Source organism: Dendrobates tinctorius, unplaced genomic scaffold (assembly GCF_039654945.1).
Source record: "Dendrobates tinctorius isolate UK_male_01 unplaced genomic scaffold, ASM3965494v1 ptg000011l, whole genome shotgun sequence".
NCBI lineage: Eukaryota > Metazoa > Chordata > Amphibia > Anura > Dendrobatidae > Dendrobates > Dendrobates tinctorius.
The window spans coordinates 66,127,039-66,147,328 of record NW_027361679.1 but is presented as its reverse complement, the minus strand read 5'-3'; the positions used below and the strand labels follow the sequence as shown (position 1 = coordinate 66,147,328).

Here is a 20,290-nt window from a genome sequence, read left to right as displayed (position 1 = left end):
GACATCACCCCTTAGAGGGAGGTAGTGTCACCGTGGCAACCGGACTCTGGGGTGCCACACTTATGGTGCTAGTTTGTAGCTTCGCTTCGCCATTGTTTCTTTGCTCTTTCCTCATCATTGCACGGTGGACCTCGGGTTGCGATCGCACCTTATCTTAAGTTATATTCGGTGCGATCCGCAAACACTAACAACCATATTTTGCTCCATACAGTATAGTGAGCCCCATATATTATGCCATACAGAATTATGGGTACCAGATAGTGCTCCATACATAATAATGAGCCCAATATATTGCTCCAGATAGAATAATGGACCCCATATAATGCTCCATACAGTATAATGAGCCACATATAATGATCCATACGGTATAATGAGTTCAAATAATGTTCTATACAATATAATGAGCCACTTATATTGCTCCATACAGATTGAGCCCCATATATTGCTCCAAACAGTATGTAAGAGGCCCCATATATTGCTCCATACAGTATAATGAGCTCCATATATTGTTCTAGTGTATGATGGATCCATATAATGCTCCATATATAATGGGCCCCATATATGATGCTCCAGTGTATGATGGGCCCATATAATACTGCATATATAATAAGCCCCATATATGATGTTCCAGAGTACAATAGGACCCATATATGATGCTCCAGTGTATAATGGGCCCCATATATGATGCACTAGTGTATGATGGGACCCATATATAATGCTCCAGGGTATAATGGGCCCCATATATAATGCTCCAGTGTATAATGGGTCCCATATATGATGATCCAAGGTATAATGGGCCCCATATATGATGCTCCATGGTATAAGGGGTCCCATATATGATGCTCCAGTATATAATGGCCCCATATAATGCTCCAAACATAAAAAAAATACTCACTTCTCGTTGCTGGCCCATGCTATGCTCCAGACTCTCCCCATTCCACTGGCTCTCTGCACTGTGCCTATTCAGGCAGAGGGCACGCAGACATGATGTCATCGCACCCTATGACCTGAATGGCACGGTTAGGAGACGCGGAAGATGCCGCACCGGTGGTGTTAGGAGAGGTAAGTATTGCAAGTGTCCACTCGCGGGCGTCAGCACTGGCACCAAGTCCCCATAACATGCCAGAGTCCCCTACAGCAAGTGGGCCCCCCTGCATGCTCAGGCACTTGCCTGGGTATGCCGGGTGCTGATGCCAGCCCTGGATCCAAGTGTACCTTATCACACTGAAAAGGGTCAAAAAAGAAGATGGAAGATGGAAATATGCATATGGCTTAAAATGCACATTGCACACCAAAATTGTGCCAAAAAATTTGGTGCAAATTAGTTCTAGAGAACAAGAAAACAAAGAGATGGCAAAAAAATCAGATAAGTGTATAACCATGTCTCTTATTTATGAAGCTGCATGAGCCATTGTGATAAATTTGGTATATTTTAAGATCTTGTCAAGTTTCTGAAAAGTGCCTGACATTAGGACAGTGCCTGAAAATTATATCTCATTAATGCATGAGACGTAACCATAAAACACACATGTACTCCAAGTAACACAAGGATGTTTTCATTCTGAAAGTTCTAATATTGATATTCAGCCCAAAACTCAGCTGCCAAACTGGCTAATAAAATGCTCCAGTGATTTCATCAAGCACATATGATCTCTGTCGATCTGCAGAGAAAAGCTGAAGTCACTTAATCAAAATCCATTAGTGGCTATTAAATGTTTTATGCTGCTGAAGTATACCCTATGCACTAATATAAATATTATTATGAAACTGTTCAATTTCTATCATCATTTTTGTTCATTACAGTTGTACTTTCTTTACAGAATTACTTGAATGGATGAGCTATACCCTATGCCAGGGTTCAGCAAATTGCAGCACTGTAACGCTCAGCATGCTGTGACAAGTGCAGGGAGTTGTAGATTCACAACAGTTGGAGTGCCACAGGTTGCTGATCCCTGCTTATGCACTAATATAAATGTTACTACAAATGTAGCATTCCTTAAAAGATAAAAAATACAGCAAATGCAGAAAGACATCACAACGCAGAAAAGTGAAAATCAACACCTAATCATACAATGGCTTTTGTGTCAGCGTTCATTTTCTGTATGGTGATCTGTTTGTTGAGCATTCATTTTATTTTTATTTTAATTAATCAATAGTGCGGGAGAAAATAAAAAAAAATAATTTACCTTATTAGAGAAATCTAACTAATTCATTTTCAAAATTCTCAATTCATGGATAAAATCTGACAGATTTTCCCATTGCTGAGATAAGAGATGGCAGTTGATTCTCATAAAATTCTACGTACTGTATAATCTTTAAAGCAACTGCCATCTCTTATCTCAGTAATGACAAAACCTGCATTCACTGAATACAGCTTTTACCACACACCGTATTTTTCAGACTATAAGACATACCCTTTTCCTCCAAAAATGTGCAGGAATATGGCGGGCACATCTAGCTCTGGATAAGAGGTGGGGGAGAGCATCAGCGGAACAGCGTATCACAGAGGTAGGAGCCGGCTGCTGCGGCTAACTCCTGTGCCCACTGCTAAAGAGAAATTAATATTCACAGCATTCTACGCTCATGGGCGTGGAGGGCAATGAATATTAATTTCTCTTTAATAGCATCATGGTATGATTGGCTTCCATCACCGTTCTGGTAAGCATGGCCCTTTCCTTATCTTGGTATAATTGGCCCCTACCCCCATCCTGGTATGCATGGCCCCATCAGAAAACATTAAAAAAATAAAACATTACACTTACCTTCCCGGCGCTCCCTTGCAACATCTTGTTCTGATGCCAGTAGTTGTTATGCTTGACTGTGCACGCAGAGAGCAGTGAGTATTCATTGCTCTTTAATAGTGAGCAGAGTGTCAGCCGGAACCTTCCTGCAGCTGCCGGCAATCATGTGTGCCGCTACTAAAGGGAATGAATATTCACTGCATTCCATGCCCAAGGGAGTGGAATGCGGTGAATATTCATTTCTCTTAAGTAGCTGTACACATGACCACTGGCAGCTGCAGGAAGGCTCTGGCTGACACTCTGCTCGCTATTAAAGAGTAATGAATACTCACTGCTCTCTGCGAACACAGGCCCAGCGTGCAGAGCAGTGAGTATTCCGGAAGCTGCCCTTCAGCTTGCAAGCAGTGCATGATGTCCCTGCATTGCGCTGCTTACAAGCATAAAGAAGCTGCTGGCATCGGAACAAGACACTGTGAGGGAGTGCCGGGAAGGTAAGTGTAATTTTTTTTTAAATGTTTTCTGATGGGGCCATGCATACCAGGAAGGGGGTGGGGCCAATTGTACCAGGATAAGGATGGGGCCATGCATACCAGGATCGGGATGGGGGTTAATCATACCAAGTTATGGATGGGGCCATGCATACTAGGATGAGAGGGGGCACTGCATACCAGAAGAGGGCTGGGAGTGATCATTCCTACGAGGATAGGGATGAGGGGGTCGATTCCTACCAGGATAGGGATGAGGGGGACTAATACTACCAGGATAGGGATGAGGGGGCCATGCCTACCAGGCTATAGATAAGGGGGACATGAATACCAGGCTAGGGATGAGGAGGCATGCATACCAGGGTAGGAATGAGGTGTGCCATACATACCAGGATCGGGATGAGGGGGGCCATGTATATCAGGATGGGGATGAGGGGACTATGTATACCAGAATACGGGATATTAAGTACAGAATTGACCACATTTTTTGCTTACTTTTTTTCCCCTAATTTCCTCCTCTAAAACCTAAATACGCCTTACGGTCTGGTGCATCTTATAGTCCTAAAAATATGATAAATGAGAATTTTGAAAATTAATGATCAGTTCAGGAGAAGAAAAAAACAAATTTTTTGGTAAGATTTATTATTAAGTTGCTTATGTTCATGTGTACTATTGATTTGTGAAATAAAGATTTAAAGGACGGTTACTCTTTAAGTTAGTGTCAGAATTGCTACATCAGTATATTGGTCTTGCTGTATATTATTGACAATTCTGCGCTTTACTGCTTCCAATTCTTTACAGAAAGACTTCAGTGCATTCAGTGAATACATAATTATAATAAAAATACCATTCTTTAAAATGCTTAGTATACTACTATATAGGGTATTTAAAAAGTAAGAAAACATCCATATAAAATGAAAATGGTTCATCAGGAAGTGGTTCAATTTTGAGCACAAGCTGTGCGGAAAGTGGAAAACATGTTAGGCCATGTCAGTATCATGGAGACAAGAAAAACATTGATGAGTTTCATTTTAATGTAACTATTAATTTTCATGACATCATTTTGATTTTGCTTCTTTTTGTTTCTGTACAGGTCATGTGAAGAATAGCATTATCCGAACTAGAAAAGTTCAGATCATCCTCCTTTCTGACAAGCGAAGCATACATGATATTGCAGAAGATTTTAACCAATGCCATCCAACACAGGCCTAGCTTTGCATACAGTGCAGCTGCCAAATTCTATTTCCATTAAACTAAATGCTTGACAGCTAAAAACTGCCTCACATGTATCATCAGCAACTGCTAATCTGGATTCATTTGGCAATAGCCCATAATAGCACTTGTCAACTGAAAAGTAGGGTTAGTCGTGTGGTACAGCATTTTTTTCCAAAAATAAATAGCATTCTACATAATTCTGATGCTCAACACCTGACCAAGGATGACCCATAGTTTTTGACAGAATCTTCAGAATTAGTGACACAGCAACTTTAGATAAACCCACATTTTCTCTGTTTATTTCTTTGGAAAGGAAAAGATTGGAAACTCCACTATGCCTATTAGGAGACCTGTGTAGGTGGCATTGGTTTAAAATAGTCTAAAAAGACGTGTTTCGTTCGTCAGAAATTATGATGATCTTAATACATCTGTACTGAAGAAAAATCACTGTTTTATCATGGGAACCAACACAGTTAACATGAAGCACCATGTTGTACTTCTGGTGAAATTCTTACCCAGTTTTATATGGCACACACTTATCTTCCCATTTGAAAAGACTGAATTTGAATCCAAAATTATGGTATTCTAATTGGCTACCTTGTTGCTTACATGGGTGACATGGATTAACAGGTTTCCCTCTTACCCTTTAACTTGTATCCTAAATTGGATCATTGTCTGCAAAACCATTTTCACTTCATATCGGTGCTTCCTTAATTTTGAGAAACCTTATAATTCAAAATATCTTAGCAGACATCTAGTGAAGACTCCCCTTTGCTCAAGTGCTAAATTTTGCTTAAATTCACAGCTTCACAAGAGCAGCCTGAAAACATATGGTCAAAAGGGAGGTCAATTGAACTGAGCCTGTAAGTATCGGTAGTTTCCCTTTTTTGGGATTCTTAGTTTTTATTTTCATTACTCTAGATTGGTGTTCCTCCACCAAAGGTACCGTATTTCCAACAAATCTTGAATTGAAAATATCTTGGCATACAGATTGCCAATGCCTCTCATACACTTACTGTAATTCACGCATACATATTTAATTTTTCTAATTTTATATTGTAAAAATATGTGTCAATAGTCACCACTTAGATTTTAAAAACAAATTGGTTTCCTTTTTCAGTATCTTGCTTTTTACAATACTTTTGTAATATATAAAGTTAAAAGATATTTAATGGCTAAAGAGTAAAATATTTATAGCAACTCAAAATCATTGAAAAAAAAGTATTCAATTTTTTCTACAAAACTACAGAAATTAATTACTTTTAACACTGCTGTGAGTTAACAACAAATAATTTACCTATTATTTATGAACTGAACACAATGACTGAGTGTATTAAAGCATAATCCCCATGGATGCCACTGATTCCAAACATATGCTAAGCTGACTCCAAGTCATTAGTTGGAATGAAGGAATTGTTAATATAACATGGTAATTAATTTAAGTTTAATCAGATTTTTTTGCTCAACTCTGAGGAAATCTTCATTCATTTTTCAACAAAATAAAGCTGAACTAAAAGATCAATGTTATATTTACATCTGTAGTTACAAGCAGCAGTAAGAAAAAAATACAAGATTAATTTTATTTTGTGTCATGGGCATCAAGTGGGTATGTGTGCCTATCACTTAATTAATATAGATAGATTAAAATCTCTTGACAATCAATTAAGATTAACAACAGAAGTTGGTCCCCACCCTCCTGAGTCCTCTCTCCTGTGCCATGAAAACCAGGGTCATGAAACCTTAATCCTGTTATCTACAGCCTTCTCCATCAGCAAAGCCTCCAGATTAACACAGCAGACATTATCAAATTTACAACCAGCCGCTCAGACATCTGCCCTACTTTCAAGCCATTAATGGAAAAGGGACTAATCTGGTTAAGAGCTGTAGAACTAGTCCATACATCTTGGCACAAGAGGCATTTAAAGCTGTCATGTCTCTCTTGGAGGAGGCACTGAGATAAACTGTCATGTCCAACTTGCCATTACTTGGGGTTTACCAGCATGTCCTAAAAAGACTAATAAGCAGTATGGCAGTCATGAGAACCATGTCACAAAGAAAAGCTGTTATCACTGAGTAATGGACATTCATTTATCTTAGATATTCACTTCCTTGCATAGTATGATTGTACCCTTTCAATATTTTATTACCTTAAAGGGGTTGTCCAAACCTGACAATGCTGTTTATAAATATCTATCTTTAAGCCGTTCCCATTTTTGGTATTTACTTAATTATAAAATTCTCTACCATTCTAGCGATACAACTAATCTGTATATATATTTTTTTCTTTACTTACTCTGACGTTTCATTTGACAGGAGTCTCAAACAGGACATCACAGTAGGATGGTCCTGCAGTCAATTCCCCCGCAGCTTCTATCACCCCCTTCCCTGAAACAGGATGCCACCAAGGGGCCAAGCTGCGGAAACTTACATCTTTGCTACTGCCAACCCCTGATGATGTCCCTTTTTCAAGGGGTGATAAATAGATCACCATCACAGTCCCTGCTTCTATAAACGCCATCCCTTTCCCTGTGACTGCAGGGCCATCCTCCTGTGCTGTCCCTTTTGAGAATCCACTCAAAATGTCACAGAAAGTAAAGAAATAAAATATATAGAGAGATTAGCAGGATAGAAAGAAAGGTAGTATAATAAAGCAAATTACAGAAGTGGTTGACGTTTAAAGACAGAATGGGCTTTATAGGTATCAGACCACCCCTTCAATATCCTGAAATGCTAGAGAGTACTAACACTATGTATTGTCCCCTATATAAACTAATGGCAATATCTTAAAAAGATACATATGAATCTCTCTTTCAATCAAATGGAAAAGTTGATTGAAGATGAGTTGCCTTTATTGATCAAATCTTTTACAACTGGTGTTAAGCTGCCATACACGAGATATAAGCTGGCCTAAGTAGTCCACTTTGACCATTTTGGTTGATTATAATTTACACACAAGTAGTGTTTAGCGATACCTTCCGATATCGGGAAATATCAGATCGGATTGGATCGATACCCCAAAAATATCGGATATCGCCGATTCCGATACCGGAAACCATTGCAAGTCAATGGGACACAAATATCCCAAATATACAAATATATACAAATATACAAATATAGTAAGCAGGCTCCTTGCATCTTCTCACTCAACTACTTGCACCAGTGACCCATTTCCGTCACATCTCCTCCAGTCCCTTTCCCCTGCTGTCACCCCTCACTTAACTAAAATATTTAACCTCTCTCTCTCTTCTGGTATTTTTCCCTCCTCATTTAAGCATGCCATCATACATCCACTACTTAAAAAACCATCCCTCGACCAAAACTGTGCCGCTAACTATAGACCTGTCTCTAATCTTCCCTTCATCTCTAAACTCCTGGAACGCCTGGTCCACTCCCGTCTTATCCGCTATCTCTCAGAAAACTCTGTTCTCGACCCTCTCCAATCCGGTTTCCGCTCTTTACACTCCACTGAAACTGCCCTCACTAAAGTCTCTAATGATCTGCTAACAGCTAAATTAAATGGTCATTACTCCATGCTAATTCTCTTGGATCTCTCTGCAGCATTCGACACTGTGGATCATCAGCTCCTCCTCACTATGCTCCATTCCATTGGCCTCAAGGACACCGTTCTCTCCTGGTTCTCCTCCTATCTCTCCGACCGCTCCTTTACTGTTTCTTTTGCCGGTTCCTCCTCCTCTCACCTTCCCCTTACTGTTGGGGTTCCTCAAGGATCGGTTCTAGGCCCCCTCCTCTTCTCCTTGTACACTGCCCCTATTGGTCAAACAATCAGTAGATTTGGTTTCCAGTACCATCTCTATGCTGATGACACCCAATTATACGCTTCTTCTCCTGACATCACGCCAGCCTTTCTAGAAAACACTGGCGATTGTCTAAACGCTGTGTCTAATATCATGTCCTCACTATATCTGAAACTGAACCTGTCAAAGACTGAACTCCTTGTGTTTCCTCCCGCTACTAATGTACCTACACCCGACATTGCCATTTCCGTCTGTGGTTCCACTATTACTCCCCAGCAACATGCCCGCTGTCTTGGGGTCATACTTGATTCCGAGCTTTCCTTTGCCCCCCACATTCGATCACTGGCTCGCTCTTGTCATCTGCACCTCAAAAACATTTCTAGAATTCGACCTTTTCTTACTTTTGACTCTGCAAAAACTCTTACTGTTTCTCTTATTCATTCTCGTCTCGACTATTGTAACTCTCTTCTAATCGGTCTCCCTCTTACAAAACTCTCCCCTCTCCAATCTGTCTTGAATGCTGCAGCCAGGATCATATTCCTCACCAATCGTTACACCGATGCCTCTACCTTGTGCCAGTCATTACACTGGCTACCTATCCACTCCAGAATTCAGTATAAACTTATTACCCTCACCCACAAAGCCCTCCATGGCTCAGCACCACCCTACATCTCCTCCCTTGTTTCAGTATACCACCCTACCCGCGCCCTCCGTTCTGCTGATGACCTGAGGTTGGTATCCTCAATAGTCAGAACCTCCCACTCCCGTCTCCAAGACTTTACACGTGCCGCGCCAATTCTTTGGAATGCACTTCCCAGGTCAATACGATTAGTCCCCAATCCCCACAATTTTAAGCGTGTCCTGAAAACGCATTTATTCAGACTGGCCTATCGCCTCAACACATTAACCTAACCTATCCCTGTGTGGCAGAGCCAAAAGTTTTACCATAACCAGGTTCCCAGCATCATGTTCCCACATGCTTTATGCATCCATTAGCCCTCTGTGTCTGTACTGTTACACACTTAACATTATGGCTGGTCCATACAATCAGGGCAACTGTTACCACCCACCTTTCGTGTCTACCTCTTTCCTCATAGACTGTAAGCTTGCGAGCAGGGCCCTCACTCCTCTTGGTATTTGTTATAATCTACTGTATGTGATTATTGTTATGCTGTAATGTCTATTGTCTGTACAAATCCCCTCTGAAATGTAAAGTGCTGCGGAATATGTCGGCGCTATAAAAATAAAATTTATTATTATTATTATTAAATATCGGAATGAAAATAAACCCTTACTTTCCTTGTAGGTTAATTCTACATTAAGGATAACAACTAAGAATAATGTAGACAGTATTGGGGGAGGTGGAGGAGACATTAAGGGCATAGAGGTTTAGCCCAATCAAATGGAATAGCAGGAATTAATTTTTTTTAAAGACGTTCGGAGCTACAAAGATATTGACTATGTTAAAGGGGTTGTGTAGCAATAGAGGGAGACGTTCAGAAAAGGCACATGTTGGTGGAGTGTTGGAACGGGGTGCTTCATCTAGCTTGGAGGTTGACTGAGCCCCTGACCCGGAGGACACGGCACGGATGCGGGCATCTGTATGCACAACAGACTGTGAGTAAAGCTTTGGAACTACATGCCCTGGTGTCCTCCAGTTATTCCTGCGCCAACACACTCAGCACTGCTACATCTCTGTGCCTGGCACTGCACCATCTACGTCTCTTTACTACCTCTCCATCTACACTGCCCTGGGACTACAGCCCTACCTGTGGAGGGCCACAACATCAAAGCTGCACCACACCATCTGTCCCAGAGAATCTGTCTGCAGCGTCGGCTTAACATCTTCATTACCGAACACCACAGGTGGCGTCATGAATCATTCACTCATAAACTTTAATCATCCACACGTTCAACATTTCCCTTTTACAATGGACGCCCAGGGCCACGGACCGGGTCACAGCTACCGTGACATCTCCCATTCAAACCAACGGGCCCGGTACCGAGTACCCGACCAGCCCTGGCGGGCGATCCAACTTGGCGGAAATACATAACAGAACAGGTTGTCCAGGCTTTTCACATAATCTCAGTGCATATCTAGGCTGCAGAATGCTGACAATAAGTAATGTACCTTCTGTGGCTAGTCTGCCGGTTTCCAAGATATCATCTCTTGCTTCGAAGATAAACGTCCAGGGAGGGTGTGTTCTGGCATTGAAATGAGAACTGGTCGTTTCCTCCTCCCTCACTAGTTTCACTTTCCATATATCACTTTTCAGGGTGTGTCTGGGGGAGGAGCAACTGGGTGGTCTGTTCGCAGCCAATCACAGTCATGCCATTGGTTAACATGCCTAACATGCATAACAGAATGTGCCCACACTTCTTAGGATTCCTCATTGGCTGAATAAAATCAAACTCATTGCATTATGGGAACTTCCAATTCCGGTATTCGATATGCAAAAAGTATCGGAACTCAGTATCGGAATTCCGATACCGCGAATATCGGCCGATACCCGATATATGCAGTATCGGAAAGCTCAACACTACACACAAGTAATCATTCAAAATGGCCAGCGGCACGGCTACTGTTTGGCCAAATAAAACTTACGTGACATCACATTTTTGCCAATCAGTTCCCACTTTTCCAACTCTCCTAAAGTGAAAATCATTATTATATTAATCTGTAAATACTGACAATTCAGTTATTTCACGTTTATTGTATCTTCCCTCTATGTTTGAGTTGAATGTAGTTGACAACTATCATGCAAAGTTGAATGTGGCTCATAGTGTACATAAATATGCGGTCCTATACCCTAAAGTATATACCCCTTGGTGTAAACTTGCTTGAGCTAAGCAAAGAAGAATCTTCTTAAAAATAATACTGTATACCAATTAGATGTAGAATGCAGAAAAGCTAACAATTCCTGATGTTTTGGTACAATGAAAAACTAAAAAATACTAAGTGGGGTCGAAAATCGCATTTTCTAACTTTTCAGAAAAATCACCAGTGTCCAGATCAAATACAGTAGATCTTAGATTAAGTATTGGGGTATATTTGCACTGAAAATCCTAGCTCATTGAAGCCTTAATGATGTGATCTTAGCATGACTGGCATGAAAAGACACTTTCATCCGCTACATTTAGGAGAATATCTTTGAGTGCTGTGCAAATTATACCCTGGCAGCAGTATTAGCTACATATCTTTATTGATACATTGCAAAATCAATAGCTTTTTAAATTATCAACAGTCATATTACTAGAAGCAAAAAAATTGCCTCATGGTAGAAAATGTGTAAGAAAATTATTCAATACATACTCATGTATTAAAGGGATAGTTGATTCTTCTGGTAAAAGTCTATTCACTCTATGTGACAAACTTCTGAATCCCTGACAGCATGTGGCACGCACGTTGTCAGGATTCACCAGTATTGCCGGTGAGAGCTATAGGTCATGTGATCACAAGTATGTTATTTTCATACATGTGGTCACGAGCCAACTGAACGACCTCGGCTTCTCTCAGTTCACTTTTAATGAGGGAAGCTAGAAATGTGGTGCTAACTATGCAAATTACATGCAGTCAGGATTGAGAAGTCTGCAGTCACATAGCGTGATTGCAGACTTTTAGCAGAATATCGGACAAAATACCCTTTAACTCCCCATTGCTTAAGCCCCTGTACTCTAGTAGTCCCTGTCAGGCTTTGCTAACTTAAATGCTATGATGACAGTCTGTGTAACAGCTCAATTGCTGCAGACAATCACTAAACTCAAAGGTAATGATTGAATGTCAGGCACAAGATCCTTGAGACCAATGGTTAGTTGCAAGGATCTCGTGACTAGCAGCAATAGTGCATCGGGGCATTTATCAAGTGGGTACTGTTCTTTTTTTTTTACTTTATCACATTTCCTGCTGTTAAGTCTTTTTTTATATCAATGAAAACCTTTTTCAAAGCTCTTGATTCAGTAAAGTCATAACATATATTGATTATTGCTTAATACCAGTATTGTCTCATTTTGTAAAACAAAATATTGATATCATGTTTGACACTTGCTTTACATAAGAGAATGCCAGAGCTTGTTCCTTAAACTGATCCAATCCTTCTCTTTCTTGACAGATGGGAAAACTTCATAAATATCACATGGTCAGCAAGTCCTGCCAAAATCAGCGGGATCAGGTTTATTTTTATTATGCTTACTTATTGTCATTGCTGTCCCCATTGGAGCTCACAACATAAATTCAATATCAGTATGTATCCGGAGGGTGGGCGGAAACTGGAGAACTCAGAAGAAACCCACGCAAACACGGGGAGAACATACAAACTCCTTGCAGATGCTGTCCTTCCTTGGTGGGTTTGAATCCAGGAACCCAGCGCTACAAAGCAACAGTGCTAACCTCTGAGCCACCGCGCTGCCATGCTTTCATTTACTGTGCATGTAGGTTTTTACATGAGAAATTGCTTCACAATTACAATATTTTATCTGAACTGATATGTGAATTTACCAATAGACCCAGAACGTTCTGATAATGGAAATATAACATTTTATTTCCGAACCACTATAAGGGAATATGATATAGTACTGACTACAAAAGTAAAGTGTGTAAAGTTCCAATATGGTTTCTGTACCAGTCGTACACATGCTTGGTTGTTTGTATCAGAATGAAGCTCTGCATTTTTCTTATTAGGAAGAAGTCATTTGACTGTTTGCAATTTGTGCAGATCAATGTGAAAATGTAAAACAGTGCTTAAACTGAGGAATCTATCACAATTGATGCATGAGTATTTAGGCAATGAATAGTTCATTGGAGTAATATAACCTGAAGGTGAATGTGACCTCAAATGGAGAATGGCTCTGCAGAGACTTGAATCAAGACAGGCGTATTGAATTACTTTCTTACTTTTCCGTACTCTTTTCAATCTCAGTCACTTTTACATAAGAAAAAGTTCCTGATAATGCATCATTTATAAATTACCTTGTTAGTGCATAAAACAAACACTGCTTTGAAAACAATACCGACTCCTGCTGCGGACTCCGGCATGTTTGATGGAAACCCATCAAAAGAGTTCATGGCTTAATGGAGGCTGTTTACGTTGGGACTTCGATCTGTACCTGCTGTCCCCTGTCACTCCCTGGAAACTTGGCGGCAGATGTTGTTGCGTTAAGTTGCCTCTGAAGTGGCTTTCTGTCCTAGTCTCCTCTCCACAACAGAGTCAAACTATATTAGATCTCTTTATTTGTGCCTCAGGCAAGTTTGGGAGTGCAGCTGTGTCCACCCCCTCTTTACCTTTGGTGTTTAAACCCCCCAGGCAGCAAGTGTGAGACCAAAACTGTTCTGCCACTCTTAACTACATCTGCTGACAATCCAGCAGCCTCGCTGCAGGCTGGTGAAGACCCACGCCACTGCTCTGAACAGATGTCAGAGACAACCTGCTAGCTCGCACCTGTATCAGCTTCCATAACCTTGCGGTTTGCCAGCTGAAAAATTTATGACTCTCAGGAATTGTAACCACAATCAAAGCCCTTTCTCCTGATTTCTAACTTTGACTGTGTGCGGCCTTCTCAAATACTGGGCCACACTCAAAACTAGTAGACAGCAGAGGGAGAGCGCATGGACGTGGAGGGGAGCTGGATGTGTGAAGCCTTTGATACACGATAGTGAAGCTTCCAATAGTACTACAGTTCATTAATGAGTGCATTAAATAAATAGACGTCTCCTTTTTTGCATCCATGTCTATATAAATATTTGTTATGAAAATATTTAGTCTAACAGCATTTCACACCATTGTATACAAAAGAAGGAAAAACTTACCATAAAGAAAAACTGTAGCAACTTTTTATGATTCAATAAATAATGAAAAAAGGACTGTTAGCATAGAACTTTCTATTAGAGAAAGTTTATTTTTCTCATCAAACGAGTGACACGTCGAAGTCATACCCATCCGTACTTATCAGTATCTCAAGGTATTTGAAATGTTGCCAGTTAGTTTTCTTCCTTTCTCTGCCAAGTCCTGACAGATCCCACAGCCTCCCTTTCAAGTCTACGGTACCCTGAGAATGCTACCACCACCCTGCTGCTTACTTGACTTTTGTAGAACAGTCTGAAAAGTCTACAAAGAGCATGTTTTAGTTCGACAGGGAAAAAATAATTTAATAGAACAGTTTTTACAGAAAGTCATTTGGCATTTTGTACTACGTACTGTATGTCTGCATTCACATGCAACTTATGACAGCCATACAGTATACTGCAGCAAGCAGTATACTTCAGCTAGTATATACAGAGACTAGCTGAAGAGCCATGCATTGCCTGGGCATAGTAACTAACTGTGGTTAGTTAAAACAAATTATAATGGTTATCTCTATCCCATAGTCACGTGCCCATATACCCATCATACATATCCTCCATCCCATAGTCCCTTGCCCATATACCCATCATACATATCCGCTATCCCATAGTCCCGTGCCATGGTGATTATGATGTCATAATAGGTTGCAACCATTCTAACATCATCGTCACCATGGTAACCTGTTATGACATCATCGTCACCATGGCAACCTATAATGACATCATCGTCACCATGGCAACCATTATGACATCGTCACAATGGCAACCTATTATGACATCATAGTCACCACTGTCATCATTGCAACCTGTTATGACATCATTGTCACCATGGCTACCATTATGACATCATTGTCGATACACACACGCATACACTCAGCTTTATATATATAGATAACAGCACAACACATTTTTTGGGAAAAAATAAGTACTTTAGTTTCATAATATAAAAAATTACCTCATCTCCTTGTTGAGGACGCATTAAGGACACGCGATCAAACTGTCTACGTAACAGAGCCCACAATGCATCAAGCCGACCCTTAAAGAAACAAATTAGTTTTAACCATATATTCTAATGGCACCTTGTGGCAATGAACAAGTCATATGCAGTTACATAAAAGGTAAGTGAACCCTTAGGACTTACCTGAATTATTGCATTTAATATTTTTAAGATGTGGTCTAATTGTTATCTATGTCACAATTATGGGCAAGGATGATATAATTAAACTTATACCAAATAGTTTTACATTCATGTGATTTGTTGAGCACATTGAGTTAACGGTGCAGTGAGAAAAATTGTATGAACCTTTTAACTTAAGAACCTACAATAATAATTTTTAAACATTTCCTGTAGCTACAAATACAATTTGGAGAACGTTATAAAAGAATGTTCAAGGACCATTCCTACTTGCAAATATGTTTTAGGTCCAGCGGGTTTGGCCGAACAGTTACAAAAAGTTCAGGTTTGGGTACCAGAACAGTACCCGGACCGAGACCCCATTCACTTGAATGGGGGGCCGAACATCCAGTGTTTGTCACACTGTCATGTGAATGACAGTGCGGCAAACACCTCTTATGATCGGCAGTGAAATCATCCCCACTGGTCAGAGAGCTGCGGTTCCTACGCTGTCAAAAGACAGTGTGAGCATGCAGCTGTGACTGGAAGTATAAAGTTTACCTCCGGTCACTGGTGTCAGCTGATGGGACAACTGCTCCCATCAGCCGACAAAAAAACTAAAATCTGAACTGGGAAAATAAATTAATGTGTATGCACAATGTAAGTGCATATTAACACATGACCATTAACCAGAGGAAACAAAAAGCAAAAAAACACAAATAAAAAGTAAAAAATAAACTGCAAATAATGCATAAAGGTAATAATAATAATAAGGGTATTTAGTAAACATAATTTAGATCAAAATAATGTACAAGCCATCCCGCCACGTCCAATAGGGGTGTGACCGCCCTCTTTCTGAGCTGGGAAAACCATCCAGTCTGGCCTATGCTTTTACTAGTGGGGCAGTCCCTCAATCCTTGTTCACATTCACGCCACTTGGCAAGTGAAAAGGCTTTAAATACTAGAGTAGGACTGTCCTACAAGGGTTGCCGTGATGTGGCGGGACGGCTTGTACATTATTTTGTTCAAAATTATGTTTACTAAATACCTTTATTATTATTATTACCTTTATGCATTATTTGCAGTTTATTCTTTACTTTTTATTTGTGTTTTTTGCTTTTTGTTTTCCCATCAGCCGACGCCTGCTGCCACTAATAACAGTGAGAGCAGGAGTGGGTGATGGGAGTATTCATCAGCCGGCTCCTGCGCTGTAAATAAATAATTAAACAAAATAAAATGGCTTGGGTTCCCCTATATCTGCTAGCAGAACGCACCAAATAATAAAATAATAGTAAGGTGCGTTTGCAGCCTGGGGTCCACCGTGCAGGGGTGGTAAACTGCTGCTTAGTAATGGCGGAAGTATAAAGCAGTGTACAAAAGGTCACACATGGGTTAACGTCACCCAGTGTGAACAGAAGCGAACTCTGCTAACTCGCAGAGCCGTGCTACCGCAGAACATAAGTGCCGGTGCCTGTTTAGCTCACAGAGCCCGGCCACGGAGCGCACAGAAAGCGGTCACAGAACTCTGCCCCAAGGACACGGGGTCAGAGTCCCTCTAGACCTTCTGAGCATGTGGCGTCGCACCTGCGGACGCCACTACAGACGCTGAATATGGAGTGTCGAGCACGTGCACCGTGGACACTGATGCCTGTCTCAGACTCTATCCTACCTACACCTAAGCCTGGGCGCTCAACAGGCTAGGCTGCACAACACATGCGCACCAAGGGTAGGGGTTTCTTAATGAGTCATTCACCAGAGACATTCATACATGCATACGACACGCACTCCTCATAGTCTGATAATGCAGTCTATACTAGCGCATGGCCGAGCGGCCATGCAAACCTTTTATAGCCGCGTCCTTCCGGGACCTTTCTGATGGTCCAATCTGAGCTGGAGAAGGATCTGAGCATGAGACGTCCGATCTCCAATGAGAGATCGCCCCACGGGCATGCTCAGTGGACCGAAAGGAGGACTTAGTCCCTGGAGTAGCTCACTGCTGACCAGCATGCGTTGCTATAGCTGGGCCAGAGGTGGCAGCAGCAAACAAACCCATCGGGCTGGTTTGAGCAGAGCACCGGGATCGACGAGTCTGCTGAGCAGGTTCCTGTGCAGCTGAAGAGGAATGGGAGACTGCCGGATGCAAGGCTCGGGATTCCTGCTGTGCAGTGACAGGAACTCGATGCCTAACAATATCTTTGATAACCAGCAAGGCAAAACTCACAGCTGGGGGCTGCAACCCTCAGCTGGCAGCTTCATCAAGAATAAAGGAGTCCCCATGCCATATTTTTTAGCTATTTAAATAAAAAATTACAAAAAATGAGTAGGATCCCCCCATTTTTGACAACCAGCCTTGCTAATGCAGATAGCTGGTGTTGGAACGCACCAAAAAAAAAATTATAATAAGGTGCGTTCACAACCCGGGGTCCACCGTGCAGTGTTGGAGAACCACAGCTATCACAATAGTGGAGAAGGCTGTGAGAAAACGCTTAAAGTACACTGAGTTAAATGTCACTCAGTGTGCACAGAGCGCAAAGTAACAAGCTCTGTTACACAACAGAGCGGTACTATGAAGTAAATCAAAAAGGACTATACCCTGTTAGACTGCACAGGCGTATAGAAAAATATTAATTGGGGTCCCTAAAACTTGACCCCCCAGGAAAGATTAAACTGGTGTTTGGACATGTTCTGACACACGGTGTGCTCAGCACGCGCACCTGAGGACGCCAGGTGCAGATGCTAATTTCAAGCGGGAGTTCCCACCCTACACTGCCTGTCTAAACTAACACTCACAGTGCCATTAGGGGGACACGTGCACACAAGGTGGTAAAGTAGCCACCAACATACCAAGCACACATGATACTAGCGCACAGGCGTTCGCCACTGAGAGCATTTCATACCTAAAGCTCAAGTCCAGACAGATAGGACCTTGCCTGTGGACCTTGCCTGTGGACCAATCTGAAGCTGCTACATCACCAGAGCAGCTGACTTCTGAGCACCAATGAGAAGGCGCCACATTATAGACATGCTCTGTAGGGTGAAATCTGGACTTAGGATCCAGAGAACAACGCTGCATTTGTATACCAGTAGTCACCATAGGCTTAGCTGGAGAGCCAGTAGCAACTACATACACATGCAGCATGAGCTTGGACAAGGCGTTGGGTCCAGAGTCTGTGCTGAGCAGACATCCCAGCAGCTGAGCCTGAATGGGAGAACACTGCACCAGACAAGGCTTGGTATCTATCCTGTGCAGTGGGAGAATACCAGCGCCTAACAGCTGGGAGATGGTATTCTCAGGCTGGTAAGCAACCATGGATTGTGCCCCCCTCAGACTAAAAATATCAGCCTGCAGCCACTCAAAAAAGTCGCATCTATTAGCTGCGCCAATTCTGGCACTTTGCCCAGCTCTTCCCACTTGCTCTGTAGCGGTGCCTTTGGGATTCTCCCACTGTGCAGGATTTATCTAGTGCGGTGGTCTCCCATTCAGGTCCGGCCACTGCAGGTGCTACTCAGTATAGACATCAGTCCCAAAGTCTTGCCCAGGCTCTTGGTATACGTTTGGTTACTGCTGGCTCTCTGGACAAGTCAAATGTAACCAGTGATATACAGGTGCAGCCTTATGCTCCAGACTCTAAGTCCAGCAATCACCTTACTGAGCATGTCCGTGATGTGGCGTCTTCTTATTGGTGGTCAAACATTAGCTGTTCAGGTGATGTGGTACCTCCGGATTGGCCCACGGGCGATGCCTCGACTGACTGGGTGTGAGTGTTTGGGGTGGAGCCTAGTGTATAAAAGGCTCTCAGCGGGTGCACTAGTGTAATTTATGTTTGGTGTGGTGTGTGGATAATCTACCATTCTGTCTGTAAGTTTGTGTGTCTGTCTATGCTCAAAGACTGTACACATTGGCAGGCAGGTAGAACACCTATGAGGTTTTGTACCCATAGCTCTAAGCCTGAGTCTCCAGCCTGCTACATGCTTAGGGTGCCGGTCAGGCACAAGTTCAGTAGCGTCAGCACTGGGGTAACTAGCTGCTTGGCTTAGCATCTGTTTCATTCTTGGGTGCGGTTAGCACAGTTCAGTTACAGAGCAAGCTCAACCCTTATGTTTTACTTCTCTATGAAGGCAACAGGGTATTGTACCTAGCGTCATAAGAGTTATTTATTTCGGCTCAGCATCTGCTTCATTCATGTGTGCGGTTAACACAGTTTAGTTGCAGAGCTAGCTCAATGCACGTGTTAACATCCCTGTGACGTTAACAGGGTATAGTATTTTCCATCCTTAGGGCAGTACCTCTCAGTGAAGTAACTGAGCTTGGTATTCTGCGTTCTGTCCACACTGTGTGGCTTAAGGTAACGCTCGCTGTTTCATTCCGTCATTATTCTCACTAGCAGCAGGTTACATCTCTGCACGGTGGACCCCGGGTGGCAATTGCACTTTATATTTTATTTTATATAGTGCAATCCGCCAACCCTAACAGTACACTAGCACCAGGGTCTGGCTAGTGACAACAGATGAGCAGCGACTCCAGCGATACATCCAGCAGCTATAGGGCAGGTTGTCCACGATTGAGAGGGCAACTTCAGATGTGGATTCTACCACAGTGGCAGCACAAACAGCCAGCAAAGCCACCACTATGCTTACTGTTGCAACTTCTGTCCCACCTTTTTCTCATTATGTACTGCCCATTAAGTTCTCGGCAGACAAGTCTTGCAGGGGATTCGTGAACAAGTGCTCAATTCACCTGGAGCTACTAGCCTCATGATTCCCATCCAAGCGGGCCAAGGTGGGATTTGTTGTGTCCCTTTTGACCAAAAGGGCATTGGAGTGGGCCACGCCGTTACAGGAGCGTAACGACCAGGAGGTCCAGAACGTCTCTCGCTTTTTGGGTGTTCTGAAACAGGTCTTTTTGGGACCTCGGGTTACCCATGATGCCGCACTTCAACTCTTGGCATTAACCCAGGGCTTTTCTATGGTCAGACAGTTTGCCATCCAGTTTCAGACCTTAGATTCCGAGTTGGGGTGGACAGATAAGGTCCTGATCCCCGTATTTTGGAGGGGTCTAGCTGACCATGTAAAGGATGCTTTGGTCACTAGGGAGTTTACTACTACTCTAGAGGATTTAATATCTGTGTCCACTTGCATTGATC

General features: G+C 42.1%; 1 protein-coding gene across 2 annotated transcripts in view; it reads right to left on the bottom strand.

The window, feature by feature from the left end:
• The window catches only part of ANTXR2 (ANTXR cell adhesion molecule 2), a 292,455-nt gene that overhangs the window by 90,699 nt on the left and 181,466 nt on the right, over positions 1-20,290 (bottom strand). For both annotated transcript variants that reach the window (XM_073543041.1, XM_073543049.1), the window contains one exon: positions 14,988-15,068. In XM_073543041.1, the coding sequence (XP_073399142.1) occupies positions 14,988-15,068 (81 nt within the window). The remainder of the gene's footprint in view (positions 1-14,987; positions 15,069-20,290) is intronic.